Source organism: Bufo bufo, chromosome 8 (genome assembly GCF_905171765.1).
Source record: "Bufo bufo chromosome 8, aBufBuf1.1, whole genome shotgun sequence".
In the NCBI taxonomy this organism is placed as follows: Eukaryota; Metazoa; Chordata; class Amphibia; order Anura; family Bufonidae; genus Bufo; species Bufo bufo.
In genome coordinates this window covers 209,687,701-209,708,694 of record NC_053396.1, presented here as the reverse complement: position 1 = coordinate 209,708,694, position 20,994 = coordinate 209,687,701, and the positions used below count along the sequence as shown (strand labels likewise).

The window sequence follows — 20,994 nt, the reverse complement described above, 5'->3', positions numbered from 1 at the left end:
CACCTAGCAGAGACCTGGTACATCACCGCATATGCCGAAAAGGCCTTTTGCCTGGGCGATTCAGTGCAGGGCAAGGGAGAGCATCGGAGCATGAAATACTCCGAAGCTGATCTCAGAGGGGCTGTCTGGGTGAAGAAGGTGTTATGTACAGGTTCAGCTGTGAACCCGGACAACCCCTTTAATGCTTTCCTCCTGCCCCTGTCCAGGTGCTGGTTAAGTTGCTGATCAGTCTCTGTATTTAGCTGGGCTCTGGTTCCACCTCCTCGCCTGAGCTTTGAGGTTGTCTAGTCTCTAGTAACCAGCAAATGTGGTCTGTTGTCTGTATACCTGTGTACCAAACCTTGCCTGTCTTCTGCTCCTTGTCACCTGCCTCCACCTTGGAACTGTGACCTGGACTACACATGTACTTTGCCTGCCCCGACCTTGAAATTGCTATTTGGAATACACAAGTACTTAGTCTGCCCTACTACGCTTTTTGCCCGTGTACTTGGTGCTTCGCACCAGTTTCCCTACTCCAGTGCGTCAGCAGCCACCTACACCAGGACTACTGCAGGAGGTAGCGGCCTGGATGGTTTGCTGCAGCAAAGACCAGATCCCTGTACAGGGGTTAAAGGGTGGAAACTAGGGAACTGCCAGGACAACGCCCTTAGGTTTAGCCCAAAGTTAAAGTGGTTAGTTGGCACAGTGGGTCCACACCCATTACCGGTTACAAACGGTATAAAACCGTAGCAGACTTATCACAGTGGTTAATGCTAGATGATGAATCTAATGCATCTTTAGACCATGTAGTCTAAGCTTATACCAGCTATTAGTTGTTTAAAGGCTTAGGTGTCAGCTAATGACCATGTATAAATTTATGAATGGACAGTACAGAGGTCTAACTATCTTTTTATATCTAGGTCTGTAACCATGACAAGGGGACATCCTCTACATCTAGATGAAAGAAGGTTTCACCATCAAATCAGACTGGGACTCTTTACTGTAAAGCTGCCCATACACATTCAGGAACTGTCGGCTGAACGATCACCATCTCTCCCGATTCCCTTCTGGGGAACATTAATGAGTGTTCTGGGGGGAAGGGGGGAGCGGCCCTTATCTCCTGAGAGAACAAAAGGATCTGACGAAAGTACTAATTTCACCCGCATCTTCTCTCCCCTGACATCATCTGTCGAGGAAGAGTCGGGAGCTCCCGGACACCTGCCGATCTCTTACAAGAGTAATGTGTATGTGTATCAGACTATGGTTTGTACAAGTTCTAGAGGGGCCTGATAACTTTCTTGAACATAAACATATTTTAGGTTTTGGGTACTAGATTTCAGGAGACAGGGAGTTTAGTTAGGGATTAATTTTCCCTTCCTCTGGATCAAAGCGGTAGCATTATAGGCTGCACTTGACGGCCCTGTGTGTTATTTCAGCCCCAAGGTAACAGTGATGTGTGATCTGTGAAAGGTCCAACCTGTAATGAACCATAACAGACGAAGAAAACTTGTGTCACTTTTTTAATAATCCTGGACAGACATGGATGTGATTTCTCATGAAGATTCTAATAGACGAGAACCTGTGCAATTATTCAACAGACACCATCTTATACCTTAGCCTAGAACGGACAGAACATCGGACCTTCAATCCCACATAGTAAATTAGGAGATACAAAAAGAAAACAAACTCGGATTTCCTTCATGTCATCAATCTGTCCATGTGTGATGCGATGCAGCCTCGTTGAGCTGTATAAACACATGACGGGACGAGAATCACAAGCAGCGCTATGTACACGCGTGTACAGAGAGTTCAGGATTAGCCTTGTATGTACAATAAGATCATGGGATCTTCGCAGGTAGCACATGGTAGAGTTGAGCGCAGGATCTCTGTAGAATAATCAGAAGATCTCTCCTTCTTCCCTTTCCACTAAATATTCAATCGACCCCGCCGGGGTGACCCTCCGGGCCAGCACCCTCGTCCCCTCTTCTGGTGACTCTGACCACTCACAGCCCTCTGAGGAAGATGAGGATGGAGGTGCGGGAGGAGAGGAAGGTTCTGGAGCAGGGATTGATCGGTCCACCGCCTCTGGGAGCAGAGGGGGCACTTCTGAGACTGCAGGGGACACCTCACTGAAATATAAAATATAAAAGAGTGTGAATGTCTCATCTACGACAATCATCAGTCCGATATAAAGAACTTCTGTATTATCCCCCGACACCAGCTCTCGGTAGTAACAGTGATCAAACATACTGAATTTCACACTGTCCAATCCTGCTATCCATAAATACGTGGCACCTGAGAAGTCCAGCAGCTACTTACTGACAAAAAAATAATGGCCAAGACAATGGGATTCAGACAGAGCACCAGTGACTGCTCTCTTACGTGTATGGTGAGCCCACAATACTGGAGACATTGACTTAAAGGGGTTGTGCAGCCAGTACATATTGATGACCTCCTATCCTCAGTGAGGGTTTGGAACAAAGGCCAATCAGCTGTTTAAAGAGGAGGTGACGCTCATGCGAGCACTGCTTCCTCTTCACGACTACACTGCGCGTCATCTCGCTTGCAGCATCGGCACAGTGTCATTACAGGTGAATAGAACAAGCACTTGTGATTACACGTCACGGCCGAGACGACGGGCAGTGTTATCTAGAATCTCTTCAAACAGCTCATTGTTGAACCTTCACCGATCAGATATTGATGACTTACCATTTTGTATCGTCTGCAAAACCCCTTTAAGGTGTAGCAGGCAGATATTTCCCAGACTATATTTCTATATTATATTGCTAGGACATGCGATCCAACCCTTTAGACCTCCCTAGGTTGGGTGATAGGAGCCCTGTTCTGCAGGGAAAACTAAACCAGCACTGCCTCCCATCATTCTAAGGATTGGTATCAAAGTGATGGCACATCCCAGCCCAAGTAGACAAAGGAAGGGAGTGCCACCATGCTTGAATTATGACATCATGTGTGTCTAGAGACAGCTGATATTAGGCACATCCTATACTACCAGAGGATCAACATGTTTTTCTTTGATGCACTGTTCCATGCAGCTTCGTCTAGTATGGCAGTGTATATTCGCTTGAATGGAGCTAAGCTGCTGTACTGGATTTAGCCACAAGCATATAGGGGCGCTACGTTGGGTACTGCATTCTCTAGATTAGAAATTCAGAAGATATTTCTGCATACCACAGAAAGGAATCACACACAGGGGTGTTTCTATATGTCACACGACACATCATACAAGTTTGATTGACGAAGATTAGTCTTGCATGTGCAGTGACTGCCATAGATATATGAGATCCTATAGGTGACGTCACTCAAAGCCGCCCACAACTCCCTGTCCGTTTAAAACTGACTGCACGAACCTGGACTGAAGAGAAGCAGCCACAGTCCCAGAAGTGTTTGCTGATGGGTGGAAAGAGGCAAACATCCTAATTGGAGGGCTGGAAGAAGAAGATCATTAGAAGGATTGTTATTCTACATTTATGGATCTGTTTCCTCCTCATCGTCGACCTTTCCTACCTGAGGACCTCGTTCACTTACTCCCTGGTAAATGTGAAAATATAAGGCTAGTTTCACATCTGCGGCAGAGCTCTCTGGCAGGCTGTTCCAGCAGAGAACAGCCTGCCAGAGTTCTCCGGATCTGGCATTGCCGAATACTGCTGTCTGACCACTGGACCACTATAATGGGGTCTGGAAGAGATCCAGCAGCTACCCGGCAAATATGCCAAGGATCGGCCGGACAAAAGCTGCAAGCCGATTCCCAGCACAGACGGCCACAGATTTGAAAGTAGCTAAAAGAGAACTGCTCCTTTCTTGCTGGGCCAGAATATTAAGAAACAGCTGTGCTCAGTAATACCCAAAAGTACGTATTTATTCATACAAAGCGGACAACACTTTTAGATTTGATCCTGGGATCTTCTTCAGGTACCAAAAAAGATGAGCTGCAAAAGCAGCCAATCCTGGTACTATTTTCTAGGGTGCATCACTTACCTCTGCAGGCAGCGCGCCCCAGTGCGTCGGAAGTTGTAGGGGCTACCGCAGTATCCCAAGTACTCCTGGTTACAACTAAAAGGATTCTGTACCGTATCCTGAAAAGAGTACAGATGACAGGTGGGTCTTACTGCCGGTCTATTACCTGCCACACATTTTACATCGTTCCAAATTACCTGGGTAACAGCTCTCTGCAGCTTCTGCCTCTCCTTCCGCGTCCGCTTCTCTATGCTTGGTGTCTTTGTTTTGTGTGGAGGGCTTCTCAGGACCCCCATCCTCCCTAAAAGGGAACTGCAAGAGATCTTTATATCCGCTCGCTGCGGAGTTGAAGGAAGACAGAATGCAGCATGATATATACACACAGTGATGTTTAATAAGAGTCTTGCACGGAGTACCAGATCCCCTCACCTTACACACGGAGTGGAGCCTCTCACGTCTGTATCCTGTAGCCTCAGCTCAGTCAGTGTCGTCTGTGGGGCGGGAGGGGGGACGCGGCTCTGGAGTCCAAACAGACACTTCTTCTTCTTAATCTCCTTCCCAGAGATAAACCTGCGAGCGGTTAGAAAACTTTGGCTAATGGCAAAGCGCCAATGTAAATCTGGACGTACACACACAAGAATCGCATCAGGCGTGGCCTGCTATATTTTTACCCAACCATCGACCATTACAACCCAAAGCTGATTTACAACGTAACCTGAAACTAAGACGATATCTTCAGAAATTCATTTTCAAGAGATGTCAAGTGCGAGATTTTTACCTTTCTTTCTCTGCTGTCAAGGCGTGGAGCAGATGGGAGTACCTGTCCGAACGAGGGGTATCTGTAAGCTAAAGACCACTCATGGTTATGTATTTGAATACACTGTCTAGATAAAGTCAACTTGTTTAAAGGGTTATCCCATGAATCATTGTAATGCAAAAAATATATAATAATACCATTTTCATCATTTTTTGCTACTATGTTTCCCACGTGGAGTTGCTGGGGGTGGTCTCTAGACAATATCAGTCTCCTTCCCCTTCTGGCAGCTGACAATATAGTCCCTTCTTACTTCCACCGGATAAGGAGTTTTCTCAGCTATACTGCTATGCTACAGCATAAGCTCTGCTTCACTCCTGACATGCAGAGCAGAAGGTGATTTCTACTGGCTGACAAGATGTCAGGAGACCATCGGGGAGGTGCGATGACAAATTCAGCAAACAGGAAAGTGAATAACTTACTTCTCCCAGTAGTAGACTCTCCCAGTTCTCATTCACAAAAGACAAGATTTCCCGTTCAAAATCGAAATACTTCTTCTTACAACAAATACTGAGGTGATAGAGGACGAGGTGCGACACATCCACCCTGCAGAAGAAGAAGTCTTATTACATGGAGGTCATCACCTTCTCCCGTTCCTCCTGGCAACTTAACGTACTCAGCAGAGGGCGACACTGAGCACAGGAGAACATTCCTATCAGATTAGAGATTCAGCCGGAGGTATAATGGCAGATTTTCTGGAAAACCTTCTCTTTAGCAGATACATTAGGATTATATTGTGAATGATTAATGTCAGGATCAATGGTAAGCAGTATGAAGGATGATGGAACATAACACTCACCATCCCAGAGGAAGTCTCCAGGCGTTTTCTGGACCTCTTGTACAGACCGAGCACTCAAAAACATAAAACCTGACATATAAAAGAATGAAATATTGAGACTGCGGCCGATAAACTCCCCTTGCGTGCCCTCTCTCCTATACCAGTTTCATAGACTCCTTCCAGATTTCATTGTCCATAAGGTAGAAATCATTATCTGGGGCAATGCTTTCCAGTCTGTGGCCTCACAGCTTTTGCAAAACTACAACTCCTATGCTGGGAGGGTTCACTGGTGTCTCAGTGGTACAATTCTCCTACATTGGTGTCAGTGGCACAATTCTCCTACATTGCTGTATCAGTGGTACAATTCTCCTACATTGCTGTATCAGTGGTACAATTCTCCTACATTGCTGTATCAGTGGTACAATTCTCCTACATTGGTGTATCAGTGGCACAATTCTCCTACATTGCTGTATCAGTGGTACAATTCTCCTATATTGCTGTATCAGTGGCACAATTCTCCTGCCTTGGTGTATCAGTGGCACAATTCTCCTGCATTGCTGTGTCAGTGGTACATTTCTCCTACATTGGTGTATCAGTGGCACAATTCTCCTGCATTGCTGTATCAGTGGTACAATTCTCCTGCATTGGTGTATCAGTGGTACAATTCTCCTGCATTGCTGTATCAGTGGTACAATTCTCCTACATTGGTGAATCAGTGGTACAATTCTCCTACATTGCTGTATAAGTGGCACAATTCTCCTACATTGCTGTATAAGTGGCACAATTCTCCTACATTGGTGAATCAGTGGTACAATTCTCCTACATTGGTGTATCAGTGGCACAATTCTCCTGCATTGGTGTATCAGTGGTACAATTCTCCTGCATTGCTGTATCAGTGGTACAATTCTCCTACATTGGTGAATCAGTGGTACAATTCTCCTACATTGGTGAATCAGTGGTACAATTCTCCTACATTGGTGAATCAGTGGTACAATTCTCCTACATTGGTGTATCAGTGGCACAATTCTCCTGCATTGGTGAATCAGTGGTACAATTCTCCTACATTGGTGTATCAGTGGTACAATTCTCCTACATTGCTGTGTCAGTGGTACAATTCTCCTACATTGCTGTATCAGTGGTACAATTCTCCTGCATTGCTGTATCAGTGGTACAATTCTCCTGCATTGGTGTATCAGTGGTACAATTCTCCTGCATTGGTGTATCAGTGGTACAATTCTCCTGCATTGGTGTATCAGTGGTACAATTCTCCTACATTGGTGTATCAGTGGTACAATTCTCCTGCATTGGTGTATCAGTGGTACAATTCTCCTGCATTGGTGTATCAGTGGTACAATTCTCCTGCATTGGTGTATCAGTGGTACAATTCTCACGTGCACATGCTGTGAGGGTACAGTGTTAGATCTGAGGTACAATCTTCATTGTGCACCCATCATGCAGGAGTTCCCCCCAGGGTTCATACTCACCTGTCTCCGTATAAAAGAGGTTTGCTCAGACACTGTGTACAAGCTTCATGAAACCACTGGAGGCAGCGACAGCACTGAAGCATCTTCATGTTCCATCTGTAGGGGCAGAGATATGTGTGTATATATTGATGTACCCTCCTACTGCCTCTGTCCCTATGTACACGTCTCATACTTACTTTGCTGGACCCACCCATACCAGCTGCCCACCCTATCCCTTTGGATACCGCCCCCCTTCATTTTTTACTTACGCCATACTTACTCTCCAGGCCCCCCGCAGTAGCAGTAACACTGCTGTTTATTGGTTAGGTGCAGTGGGTCCCACTCTAAAGACTTTAATTGATAGGGCAAAGACAGCTTCATCTGCAGCATGGAGCGAGCGAAGGGGCCCTTCTTGAGCGCGCCACCTCTCTGTAAGAAGGTTTAATAAAGAAACTGAATGGCAGGTCCCGTAAAGAGACTGGCAGGACGATGGGGGACTGGACGTACCTTGGTAGCCACCGCAAAGACGCATTGTCTACACATCCAGGAGCTCCCTGCACTATCTATATCGCATGGCACGCCGGGTACATGACATTCCTGATGATAAGCTGTGAGACAGGGGGCAGAGCTCAGTGCCAACATCACAGTGACAGAAACATACACGGCAATCATGCCAGGCTTACTTACCGTGCTTACACTTCCCACAATGCACCAGCTTATTGTCGGGGGTACACGCCTGCGAGTTGCACACACAGCACAGCTGCTCCTTTCCGGGCACAGCAGCTGAGAGAATGAAGAGTGTGATAACACGGCTATGGAAAATCCTTCATTAATCCCTAATTAATCATTTATAATGAAATAAATGAGATTCTTACGGGGGAAGATGTCCTTCCAGAGCACGGAGAACTGGGAATTATCTTCAAAGCGAACCAAACACGTCTCTTGTGCGCTGTCCACCTGCTCGTGAACCAGAGAGGAGAGAACGGCAGGAAAGATAAAGTAGATGGAAGACGATCCAATGCACGTATCATACATGTATAGCTACTGTAGAGATCTGTCACCCGGGATTATACCGTCCTCTTTGCATCCACAAAAATGAAAAGCTCTACTAATGCACACGGGGGACACTTACTTACTGGTGCACCATCAACTTTTGGTGACACATTTTGCCCCCTTGCATGTTTTACAGCAATCACTGAAGGTGTATCCACAGTATACGCCATAAATGTCCAACAGAAGAGGGTCCCGGAGGTGAGACCCTCACCTATCTCGGGGCTGGGGTCCATCTTGTGCTGCGGTGAATAGAGAGGTGGCTGTGCATGCATGGCTTTCGGATGCGCTGCCAATAAACAATTAAACTGTACGGGGATGGATAATCCTAGTAACCATAGCTGCCGACCATGCAGCAGCCATGACAGCACGCGAGCGGGCACTGATCTGAGATATATTTCCCAATCACTACCTGCTCTATCAGTTCATGTACAGACACCTTCTTCAAATTAAAATTCACCTTTTTGATGATGCCTAGATACAGGAGTCCATCTGTCCAACGAGCTAAAACATCTTGACCCTCCCAAAAACGCGCCAGAGTCTGAAAGCGAGGCCGTTTCACCAGTGCAGGAGTCACCCTCGGGCTGGCAGGTGTGGTGCGGCTGGGTCTGGTCGAGGGCTCCCGCCCCTCCATCACATTTTAAAAAGAACCTGCAATTGTAGACAAAACATGAAGAGGCTTCTAGTAGAACATCCCTAAGCTCATAGGGAGAAGAATATGCAGTCAATATGGATATGTAGTAAAGCTGAAGAAGTCTACGGTACAATACTAAGGTGCAGACCAAAAGGGACCCCTTTATTTGCCCCTTTTAACGCTTAGATCCGATGCTGTGTAGAATGTCAGGTTCACACATCCAAGCGCCGGACATAAAATATGTTGGTATTACTCGGATGTGTCACAGCCCAACCATGGATTTAACTGACCTGAACTCAAAGCATCATAGGGATCTACGATGCTGTGAGTTTGGGTCCGTTAAACCCGCAGTTGGGCTGTGACGCAGTAATGCGGATGTATAATACGTGCAGCACGGACATGTGCATCTGTCCTAATTGTCTTATACACGGCCATACATCTCATCCAAGCTTCAATCCTCCGATAATTCCAATACAGATGGGCTGCAACTCTCTAACAACGCCCTTTGCTCGCTTATCCAAGACGAACCACATGATTGCATCCACACGCTTTTTGGCTTTACTTTTAGAAATACTTACAATAAAACAAAAATGCCACGATTACTTAAAGGGGTTATCCAACCCCTATAATTACTCCCCCACACCCCAGGCCTTTCATACAGATTATACTTACCCCCCTCCCCGCGTAGCTCCTGATCCCTGTACAGCCGCCACTACATCTCGCGGGTGGCGCTAGGGAGGCTGCTCCCCCCATCCGTGTGATGGTAGATGCAGCGGCGGCCGACGCAGGTGCCGATGGGCAGTTAAGTATACTGTATACGAGGGGCCCGGGGATTGGTGGGTCATTATAGGGGTTCGATAAACCTTTTAACTACTGATATTTTTTTTCTAATTTTTAGGTTTTTATGCTGAGTGCGTAGGAATGAAGAAAGAACTGACTGGAACAGAAGAACAACCAGTTTGAGATTCCTGAATCGATGTTCGGGTACGTTGACATGCAGTGGGTCATTATAGTGGTTCGATAAGCCTTTTAACTACTGATGTTTTTTTTCCTGAATCGATGTTCGGGTACGTTGACATGCAGTGGGTCCACGGTGGATCTGGCATAAATGCCATCCCAAAACTCCCCAGTAATGGGCGGATTGCATTTGGAATCACGTGGGGTCTTCCGCCACCTTCAAGCTTTGCACTGGAAAGGTTGAAAGCCCGGTGTAAAACCAGCAGCATTAATTGACAAGCTGCGGACTGAACGCTGCCACTGTAAATGCTGCAGCCTCTCCGCACGTGATTCCTCCCATAGCATTTACCACTTGTTGCTGTCCGCTCACTTTTCTCTTTTCCTAGCGCTCGTCGGTCTACACCACAGATAGCAAACTTTAGCACAAGTTCAAATATTCCAGGCCTGCAGGAATTTCAGGAGGATGTGGAGGTGCGCTCGTTTGCAGGTTCTGCTGCATGGTGTTAACGTCTAACTGCTGTTTCGGTTTATTGTTAATCTTGTGCAGGTACCGGGCTGTAATATACTTTATTAAGGAAAAGAGGTTCATTTGTACTAGAAAACAAAGAGTCTTCTGAGGCCAGACACAGACGAGCTAGTTCAATGCAAGAAACTTGCGTGTCAGTGTGAGTTCCCGTTCTGACCGTTGCTCCCCTGACAATGATTTACAATACTGTGTTTGCCTGCGAGATCTGGAATCTACTGAATTACATTGACAGCATTATGTCAGTGTAATTCAATAGATTCCAGGATCACACAGCATTATAAATCATTATAATGCTGCGTGATCCTTTCAAGGGAGCAGAGGTCAGATTGGGAACTCGCACTGATACACGCTGCAAGTTTCTCTCATTGAACTCGCTCTTCTGCGTCTGGCCTTAGCAAAGCTCTGACTGTCTTCAGTGTTGTACTGAGCGCTGAAGACGCCTGTGTGTAACATACAGAGGTTTCCCGCCTGCCTCTTGTCACTAACCTAGTCCCTGACTTCTTACACAGACGTCTTCAGTGCTCAGTAGAACTGGAGACAGAGCTTTGCTAAGAAGACTCTTTACACCCTGTTTTCTGGTACAATGAAACCTCTTTCCCTAGCAAAGTACATTAGAGAAATGTTTAACATCCCTGTCCCTACAGTATACTAAAAAAATAAACCGAAACGGCAGTTTTAGGCTTGCATTGACTTCCGTATTCCCAAACGCCACCCACTAGAGTCACATTCTTCCTATCTTCAAGATAATTTTACTTTTATTGCCACTGGGGAAACTGTGGTCGTCGCTGGCATAGGGAATGTTGGATTCAATGGTGTTCACTGTTATGCGGGTACACTGGAATTAGTGGCGGTCTCTATTATGCAAACTACAAATTGGCTTGGTATTAAAAAGCAGGAAGTGCTCAACCCCATATGCAGTGGTGCATCTATACCGGGGGGGCAGATCCTGCACTTGAGAAACCTTGGCGCGGTGCTCGGGCTCAGACATGTCCTCCAAGCAGGATATGTTGGCTAATTCTCAATTTTACACCAGTACGAGGGTTAGTAAGACCGCAGAGTGCACCTGTATTTGTTTTTGTTATGTTATTTTGACTGTTTATCACATCCACACAATTGATATCCTGTGTAGGATGTCCATTGTGGTACTTGTGGTCCGCTGCAGGCATCCTCCATTGTATGCATTTTTGCTGGGGATTGCCATTAGCAACGGGCCACAAGTGCAGGATCTGCCCCCCCCGGTATAGATGCACCACTGCATACGGGGTTGAGCACTTCCTGCTTTTTAATACCACACCAATTTGTAGTTTGTATTTTTGGAGGTGTAGAAACTCCTAGTCTGAATGTGCCTTCATTTCCATCCACAGGCAGCATTCTGGTGCACATGTGAGGCCCGGGCTATATCAGCCAGTCTTGGGTGGGGCTCAGAGCTCTCTGCCTCCTCCCATTGTATGCATGGTCACATGCTGGAGGTAACTGGGAGATTGCTTTGAGTCGGACCTTGCGCACCTGTAATTCGCCCACTGGCTCCTGGTATTGCCCATACGGCCCAGATAGGTTTAGCGTTAGGTTCCCGAGCTACTTGAGAAACCTTGGCGCGGTGCTCGGGCTCAGACATGTCCTCCAAGCAGGATATGTTGGCTAATCTCTCAATTTTACACCAGTACGAGGGTTAGTAAGACCGCAGAGTGCACCTGTTTTTGTTATGTTATTCGGTCTCTATTATGGTGGTATCTGTGAAGGTCACAGTTATGGGGTATGTGACTGTGTACTGACACATATATTGAGGTCTTTGGCTCCCACTATTTCAGGGGTCTGTGGCTTTCACTGTTTATAGGTTCCACTGGCTGTCACTATTATAGGGGTCCTATACATAGGTTTTTACAGGCATTTCTCTGCACTTACATTTTTGGTGCATTTTTAATGGTAAAAACACCCCCCCAGATGTTAGCTGAAGGTCTAAGGAAAACACCGGACGCACAAGCATTATTTTTTTTTGCTATTGGCAGTTTTGTAAATCAGGGACCTTTTTTTTTAAATGCAATGCAAGCTGGAGCTTTTTTTTTTTTTAAGTCGGCTTGATATCACCTTCTCTACAAGGGAAATCCCCCTCTTAGCCCAATTATGGTATTAGGTTTTTCCACCCAAGACAAAAGGAGCCAGCAAACATTCACCCTCTATGACTCATGAGCCACCTCCATTCCTCGATGTTTGCTATGAATAAAGTTTCTCCGTAGAGGGGGTCAGCTGTGATCTACCCAGTAACAAAGGGCAGGACCAATCTGAACTGGGGGTCCCCTTGCTCGAAGTTCCCCAAAACTGCTTGGTCTGTCTCTGTTGGATGTTTAACCTCCTTGCTCAAACCTTTGCCATCATAGACTTCTATAGCCCTCTGACTGGACAGTCCATAGAAGGGTCTATTCACATATCCGTAAGTGTTTTGCGGTCAGCGAATTGGGGATCCACAAAACACGGATACCAGCCGTGTGCATTCCGCACATGGTCGTCCCTATAATAGTAATGTCTATTCTTGTCCGCAATTGCGGAGAATAGGACATGCTATATCTTTTTTTGCGGGGCGACGCTGTCCACATCTTTTGTGGCCCCATTGAAATTAATGGGTCTGCACCCGTTCCACAAAATTGCGGAACGGATGGGAACCCAAAACTACAGGCGTGTGAATGGACCCTAACTCTATTTTTCCATGTGCACTGTTTAGGCCGCTGTAACCAATCACTGGCTGTAGCATCACATGTCCATGTCAAGACGGATTAGGAAGTGGAGACCACTGGGGGACCCAGGACACTTTTACACCAGTCTGAGTATTTTTAAGTGGCTGGAGAACCCCAACATGCAAAACTGCACCATATACATGCTTAGGATTCATACACACCTGCATATTATGGATCTTTATCAATTCTGTTGCTTTTATCCCTACTGGAAAATATTACACCTTCATATACTTTTCACTATTTACCTTCTCTTTAATATATATATATATATATATATATACACACACACACACACACACACATATATATATACACATACATACACACACACACACACACACACACACACTACTCACAAAAAGTTAGGGATATTTGGCTTTCGGGTGAAATTTATGGAAAACCTAAAAAGTTCTGGCTCCAGTGATATCATGAAAGTCGGACATTTAAGTAAAAGCAGCAATGGTGATTTCCTCATCTCAAACAATTTATTGAAACAAAATCCAACCCCAGTGCTGGGTATACCGCCACAAAATGTCAATGTCTCAATAACATGTCATGAGGCCTTAAAGAGGACCTTTCATTACGATAAAAAAAAATCTAAACTAAGCATACAGACATGGAGAGCGGCGCCCAGGGATCTCCCTGCACTTACTATTATCCCTGGGCGCCGCTCCGTTCTCCCGGTATAGGCTCAGTTATCTTCATATGTTCGGCTCAACCGGGAGGAGCCTGCTCTTGTTCTCCTGGGCGTCTCCTTCTCCCAGGCTGTAGCGCTGGCCAATCGCAGCGCTCAGCTCATAGCCCGAGAGGTTTTTTTCTCCCAGGCTATGAGCTGAGTGCTGCGATTGGCCAGAAGGAGACGCCTAGGAGAACAAGAGCAGGCTCCTCCCAGTTGAGCCGAAAATCTGAAGATACCAGAGCCTATACCGGGAGAACGGAGCGGCGCCCAGGGATAATAGTAAGTGCAGGGAGATCCCTGGGCGCCGCTCTCCATGTCAGCATACTTACTTTAGATTTTTTATTGTAATGAAAGGTCCTCTTTAAGATTCAATTATAGCTTGACAATGACGTCTCATGCTATTCACATGTCGCCTTATCATCTGCTGAGGCATGGCATCCCACTCTTCTTAAAGGGCGGCCCTCAGGTCATTGAGGTTCTGGGGTACAGAGTTATGAGCCTCTACACGGTGACTCAGCTGATCCCATAGGTCAGAGATGGCCAACCATTGGCTCTCCAGCTGTTGCAAAACTACAACTCCAAGCATGCTCAGACTGCCTACAGCTATCAGTCTACAGCAGAGCATAGTGGGAATTGTAGTTTTACAACAACTGAAGAGCCGCAGGGTGGCCACCCCCGCCATAGGTTTTCATTGGGATTCAGCTCCAAGGAAAGTGCAGTCCACTCCATTCGAGGTCCCCCAGTCTCCAGCACCCATTCCCTAATGATACGACCTTAATGAGCTGGCGCATTGTCCTCCATGAAGATGGAATTAGTCCTGTGTTGTTCATGCAGAGGCACAATGACTGGATTAATGATGTTCTTCAAGTAGAATGGGCTTGTCACTGGACCATTCACAAAGTGTAGGGCAGTTCTGTATTGACTAGACACACCTGCCCGCACTGTAACACCACCACCACCAAAGGCTCTGGTGACAACAGTGGCTGATACATAGCGCTCTCCTTGACGTCTCCAACATCGTTGGTGGCCATCATTTCTGCTCAGCGTGAATCGACTTTCATCAGTGAACAGCTCTGAGGCCCACTGGTCCCTCATCCAGAGTAGGTGCACCCTGGCCCAAGCAAGACGATGGCGCCGTGCCTGGTGGTGTGGTCAGGTACCCTTGCAGGTCCTTTAGCGCGCAGGCCACGCTGATGTAAACAGTTTTGAATGGTATGCTATCACACTTGGGTGCCTCTCACCTCCCTTAAATGTGCCTGGAGTTGTGTGACATTTATCATCCGGTTCCACAGGGCATTGTTCACAATAAAGCGGTCATAAGTGTGGGGTGTGGCCAAAGGACGTCCACTTCCCTGCCTTTCTGTGACTCTTCCAGTCTCTGTATCTCTAATACAACCAACCTGCTGATGACACTCTAAGCTCAGGGGCCACTTCTGTCTAAAAACATCCTGCTGAAAGCCTCATAATTGTTAGGGGTCATCTTGGTCTCATGATGTCAAAATGTGAACAGCATGATGAGGAGGACTGTTTAAATACCAATTCTAATTGAACCAGAAAATGTATTGGACGATTCATGGACCAAACACCTGTTGTGAATTTTGCTGTTAAGCTCCTTGTTAGAGAACAGCAAGTTGTGTAAAAAGTACTGAAACATTGAACAGCTGGACATGTGCATTCAGAAGTTTAGAGAAGGTCACCTGTAAAGGTTACAGTGCATTTTAGGTTCATCCTGAAATTTCACCCACAAGCCAAATATCCTGAACTTTTTGTGAGTAGTGAACATAGGCGTTTTTTCAGTACGCAGCATGTTTCACCAGATCCATATGTATGAATATATTGACACCTGGGCGTTACCATTCCTCTTGTGTGTCCCTACGCAGTCTGACATTGGCAGCACTGCAGACTATCTAGTGACACGTCCCCAACTGGTAACACCCAGATGTCAATTAAAAAAAAAAAAAAAAGAACAAGACACTGTACAGTTCTGAGAAAGAAGATCTGTGCCATTCATTCATATTTCTGCAACAATGCATAAACAGCAAAATAATAGCTAATCCATTACAGGGAAACAAACTGAACAGATACAGATAAAAAGCGAGCAGCTCAGAACACAATAGGGAGCAAACTGCAAAAAAAGAGATGTGTAAATCTATGTGCTAGTGTGAATGAGCTCTTACACTGCAGCACACCCCTGTGTCCGAGAGGACTTCTTTTTGGAGCCAAATAAATAAATAAATATAGACAAAAGGAAGGGATCCCATCAGGCAGGAAAAATTTTGGAGCTACAGAGTTAGGCTACTTTCACATCCGGGGTTTAAATTCCAGTTTTGAGATCTGACAGCGGATCTCAAAAACGTAATTAAAGGGGTTTTCCCATCTCAGACAATGGGGGCATATCGCTAGGATATGCCCCCATTGTTTGATAGGTGCGGGTCCCACCTCTGGGACCTGCACCTACAAGGAGAACGGAGCCGGAGAGAGTTGTGGCTGGAGGACCCTGGGTTTCCCAGGGTCCGTCCACCAGGCGCAGCTCCCCGCCTCTCCCAGTGAAGTGAATGGGAGAACACTGCACATGCCATTTTCGGCAGCTCCATAGAAATGAATGGAGGGCGGCTGCGCATGCGCAGTGCACCCTCCTCAACTTTCCCTGCTCCGGCCTCCTTGTAGGTGCGATATGCCCCCATTGTCTAAAATGGCATAACCTCTTTAATTATTAAACAGTTCAGTTTTGTCCCCATTCATTGTCAATGTGGACAAAACCAAAACGGAACAAACCAGATATAGCATGAATACAATGTAAGTTAATGGTGCCGGATCAGTTTTTTTTTTTTTTTTAATCGGAAAAAACGGATCGGGCGCCCATAGATTTACAAACTGGATCCGGTTTGTTCAGTTTTGATTTAATACAACCGGATTCAGGCAAAATAGATGCATCCAGAAGTGTGAAAGTAGTCTTATAAATTTATGTTGCATCTAAACTTGGCCTTGGACTTCATTCAGACAACCATAAGGTGGTTGCATTTAGTGCCCGTACACAAATCCTGGCCTTAGGGTCTAACCCAAACTAACCACATCATAAGGCTCCATCATGCTGCAAGTTCAAATCCTTAAACCCACCACCGCGCCAGGATTTGCGGCCACAAATAAGCAAATGAATGAGGCCTTATCATACTGCCATTATATGAAGGTTTAAACATGATCAGGTCTTCAGCCGCTAAATATTAACTCCCACTCACTGACTGCAAACACAGATACTGACAAATGTGGAAAATAATAAAACAAAGATCAGAAAAACTGTGAAATGCTTGTCTGTACCGTTTTCGCGTATCCAGGCTGACCTCAGGCGGATCTCTTTCTGAATAGTACATGAGATTGACTAATTACATTAAATTATACGGCTTTCAAGTTGAATGAATCGAAATGATGTCCGGAAAATATGTACAATATGATGAGCCACATGCGGAGATGATGTCTCTGTGACCACGTACCACAGGATCAGGTCACACACAGTTGTCAGGTATTAAAGGTGCAACCCGTCCTTCAGTAAGAAACGCAGGGCACACGGCAGAAGAGAAGCGTTTATTCAGAATCAGTTGCCACGAGTGCACAAACCAAATTCCGGGTGGGTCCATGCCCCGTGACCTACAGGACAGTGGGATCAATGGACACCTCGTAATAAGGATTGCACCTTTAATATTCAACCACCAAGAGTCAATATGAAAAAAAACTTTATGTAAACATGTGAAACAGACAATCATACAGACAACACAATGCTCAGAAGATGAAGTCTACAAAACAGTGAAAACAGCAAAGAGAGGAACAGCAGAGGCCCATGCTTCTCCTGGTCAACCCGATTCTTACTATCCCCGAGGAACACGCTTCCCCTGGTCAACCCGCTTCTTACCATCCCGAGGCCCACGCTTCTCCTGGTCAACCCGATTCTTACTATCTCCGAGGCCTACGCTTCTCCTGGTCAACCCGCTTCTTACCATCCCCGAGGACCACGCTTCTCCTGGTCAACCCGATTCTTACCATCCAGAGGCCCACGCTTCTCCTGGTCAACCCGATTCTTACTATCTCCGAGGCCTACGCTTCTCCTGGTCAACCCGCTTCTTACCATCCCCGAGGCCCACGCTTCTCCTGGTCAACCCAATTCTTACCATCCAGAGGCCCACGCTTCTCCTGGTCAACCCGATTCTTACCATCCCCGAAGGCCTACGTTTCTCCTGGTCGACCCGATTCAGACCATCCCCGAACACCACGCTTCTCCAGGTCAACCTGATTCCGACCATCCCCGAACACCACGCTTCTCTTGGTCAACCCGATTCTGACCATCCCCGAGGCCCACGCTCTACTTGGTCAATCTGATTCTGACCATCTCCACAGGTCGTTCTACGTCTATTGATTCTCCCATGTCTTTCCACCTAAGTAAGGGCTAAATGTTGATTATGACCATTAAAAAACAAGTGATCAGAAATCTGACTGTTCCTTGGCGAAGGGGGTTAGAGGAACCCATCGGCACATGCCAGTCAAAACTAGACATTCCTACCAATTCTAATGTGTGCATAGCCAACTCTAGTCCTTCCTTAAAAAGATCCCTTTGCCAAACGCCGCCCTCATCCCCATGGCATGGATCCCTTTACACTGATGGCTTTGAAATATTTGAGACTCTTCCGAACCAGGTCGGAAAACTGCGTCTATGTCCAAGTTCCTCATCCAATGAAAAATTACTAATACTTTTCATACGATGGGTGACGAAGCTCGCTGTCGGTCGTCAGAGTCCATTTACGCAATCCAATAACAATCCGCATCCTGCGCATGTGCGTTGGTTTTCTACAACCCTGTTCACACGCACTGAAAAATTTCTGAGCCGTGCCACTGAAAAAATATATATAAACTTCCTCAGAAATAAGTAGCAAGTTACTCATTTCTGCAGGTTCCGCACGGAAAACCCGAGGATTTTGTCCCATAGTGCTAATCCTCACTCGGATCCACGATGGGTGCCAAAATCCAAGCACCTCGATAAAGTGATGTTCCTGGATCTTCCTGCTCAGCCGCCTTTTACGGTAAATGCAGATGAACAGGAAGACACAGGAACACGTCCGACCGGCAGCTGAGCGGAAGAGCCCGCAGTCGGTCTAAGCATCGGCAGCACGATGGATGGGTAAGAAATGAGGAAACGATCTTTCGTCCACTGACGAGAAGACTCCGAGATTTTCTAAAGACAACAAAAAGCCCAGAGAACCCCTTTCGATAAAATAATCTAACAAATAAATAAATTTGAAGCTAAAAATTTTATAATATCCGTCGCCGCCATGGGAAACGTATTTGAGTCACAGCGTCGGATGTTTTTGGGGTCAACAGGTGACGACACGGAGAAGGTCGAGGACTGACCACGGGGTGGAGAAGCCTAAAAGCCTCCGGATGACGTAAAAAAAAACGACTATAAACACAGCGTCACGAGATGACGACGACAACACACAGAAGAATAATCGAATGATTCTGCATCTGGATGAGAAATGGCGAGAAGACGAGCGGAGGGTATAGCGTCTATAGGCACTGCCGTATATGGTAATGCTATGCATTATCTGCCTGCAGAAGCGTGACTGCAGAAATCACAATGCAGCGCCCGCTCACCCCGGCCATTACCTGCTGATTACTAATTAGCATTGCCTCCTCATTTGCCTACATTTGCATAATGTCCTGTTAGAAAAGTGTGCGGCAGTCCTGTCAGAGCGGGGGAGCTGGTGTCACTTCAGCCAGTCCAGCGTCCTTCTCCCTCACTTAACCCCTTCACGGCCGCCTCCAATCTCATTCTGGAGCCGAAATTAGCGACGGATCATTAACCCAAGCGCCGTCCTTCGGAGATCATTTTTCTCCCACGGCCTCTCCAGCTCCCGCCCCCCTGTCCTGATAATTGGCCTCTGCTATTCCTCTCACACGGTGCTCCCCTCACCCCGGGGTCCCCTCAGATTCCTCCCCCGGCTCCTCCTCTTCTTCTTCCCCTCACAGTGGCTCGGTGTCTTCCTCCCCCGCCTCTCCCGGGGGGGTCCGGGCAGCAGCGCGTCCTCCTCCTTCTTATCCTCGGGCCGCACCTCGGCCCGAGTGACGCAGCAGCCTAAAGGCAGGAGGAGCCAGGCAACGACCCCGGCCACGTCACCACACCCACCCCCGGAGCCAACCAATCGGAACCGTTTGATAGGAGAAAAGGCAGATCCCTGTTTCGGCAATTTTTTTCCCCTTTGAGGTGGGCGGGGTTTCGCACACGTCAGTCACGTTCGGACACGGCCAATCAACGGTCGTAGATAGAACGCGGGAAAACCCTGAGGTACATAGCAGCCAATCAGGATGAGGGAATTTAATAGATTCAGAGGGTAATTGACTGTCTAATTAGTGTGTGGGATCCAGGCGGGAAAAGCAACGGCCAATGGCATCTTCTCATAGGGTTTTACTATTAAAATTTTCCTCATGGTGTATATGTAGTGATTATTTCAGGTAGTGACCGTATAAATGAGTTCCTATGGCTGTCTGAGAGTTTACTGGCTGAGTAGGAATAAATTATAGGGCCTCAAAAAGACAGAAAAATCTAAAGATAGAAAAAATTCTAATTACCCCTTCCTCATATAAAAAATAAATATTTATTATTTTTCCCCCTTCCCACTAAATGTTATATGGCGCCAAAACATAAGCCCTCCTATGGCTAGGTGAATGTAAAAATTAAAAAGTTACGTCTTTGGGACGGCAGTGAGTAAAGAATAAAAACAAAAAAATATTTTTGTGTCCCGAAGGGGTTGTGCAAGCCATATATATTGATGACCTATTGTCAGGATTGGCGGGGGTCTAACACCTGGCACCCCCACCGATCGGCTGACGAGGAGGCGGCGTTCCATATGAGCCATGCTTCCTGGCCATTGCACTGCGCCTCCGAGAAGACGCGTAGGGTAAAGTGGTCCTACTCCTGGACTGTGCTTTGAGTCCCTCGCGAGAGGAGAGCGCTACTGGCGGTTGTAAAAAATCGAAGAAGCCAAATGAAAAGTGATTTTTGGATACAGGTTATTGATGACCTATCCTCAGGATAGGTCATCAATATCGGATCAGTGGGGTCCGACAGCCGGCACCACCGCTGATCAGCTGTACGAGGAGACGGCGCGCGCAGTGTGCACCTGCCGTCTCCCTTCTGTCTACCTGCTCTGCTGCGGCTTTGCCATAGACAGATAGGTAATCAATATTAAAAGCCCGGACATCCCTCCATTTTCACCCCGGCAGCCCCCTTGACATGAACATCGGAGCAGTTCATGCTCTGATGCTCTCCTTTGCCCTGCGCTAAATTGCGCAGAACAAAGGCATTTTTTGGAGATCCGGTGACGAACCGGGGCTCTCCATGGGGCTGACAGGAACCCCGGTGGCATC

The 20,994-nt window shown here is 46.7% G+C and overlaps 1 protein-coding gene across 8 annotated transcripts; it reads right to left on the bottom strand.

Moving 5' to 3' along the window:
* Positions 1-1,484: 1,484 nt before the first annotated feature.
* PHF1 (PHD finger protein 1) lies at positions 1,485-19,718 on the bottom strand. 8 transcript variants are annotated; one of them, XM_040442645.1, is made up of 15 exons: positions 19,525-19,717; positions 8,520-8,710; positions 7,885-7,978; positions 7,697-7,792; positions 7,517-7,617; positions 7,290-7,438; positions 7,031-7,126; positions 5,568-5,636; positions 5,191-5,314; positions 4,733-4,800; positions 4,384-4,524; positions 4,152-4,266; positions 3,976-4,073; positions 3,348-3,425; positions 1,485-2,108 (listed from the first exon to the last, which is right to left on the bottom strand). In XM_040442645.1, exons 2-15 carry the CDS (start codon positions 8,691-8,693, stop codon positions 1,877-1,879), a joined length of 1,635 nt encoding a protein of 544 aa, XP_040298579.1. In that variant the 5' UTR covers positions 8,694-8,710; positions 19,525-19,717; the 3' UTR covers positions 1,485-1,876. The 8 variants fall into 8 exon arrangements, with proteins under 8 accessions (XP_040298579.1, XP_040298578.1, XP_040298584.1 ...); XM_040442644.1 differs by having other exon boundaries at positions 19,541-19,717; XM_040442650.1 differs by having other exon boundaries at positions 7,885-7,969; positions 19,541-19,717.
* Positions 19,719-20,994: the final 1,276 nt, after the last annotated feature.

Excerpts from the sequence above, each read along its gene's own strand:
- PHF1 (XM_040442645.1), bottom strand. The coding sequence starts at position 8,693 with ATGGAGGGGCGGGAGCCCTCGACCAGACCCAGCCGCACCACACCTGCC. Across the intron at positions 4,074-4,151 it reads TGCAGAGAGCTGTTACCCAG|GATACGGTACAGAATCCTTT; the intron begins GTAATTTGGAAC and ends TACTCTTTTCAG. Across the intron at positions 3,426-3,975 it reads GGGGCGCGCTGCCTGCAGAG|CCCTCCAATTAGGATGTTTG; the intron begins GTAAGTGATGCA and ends TTCTTCTTCCAG.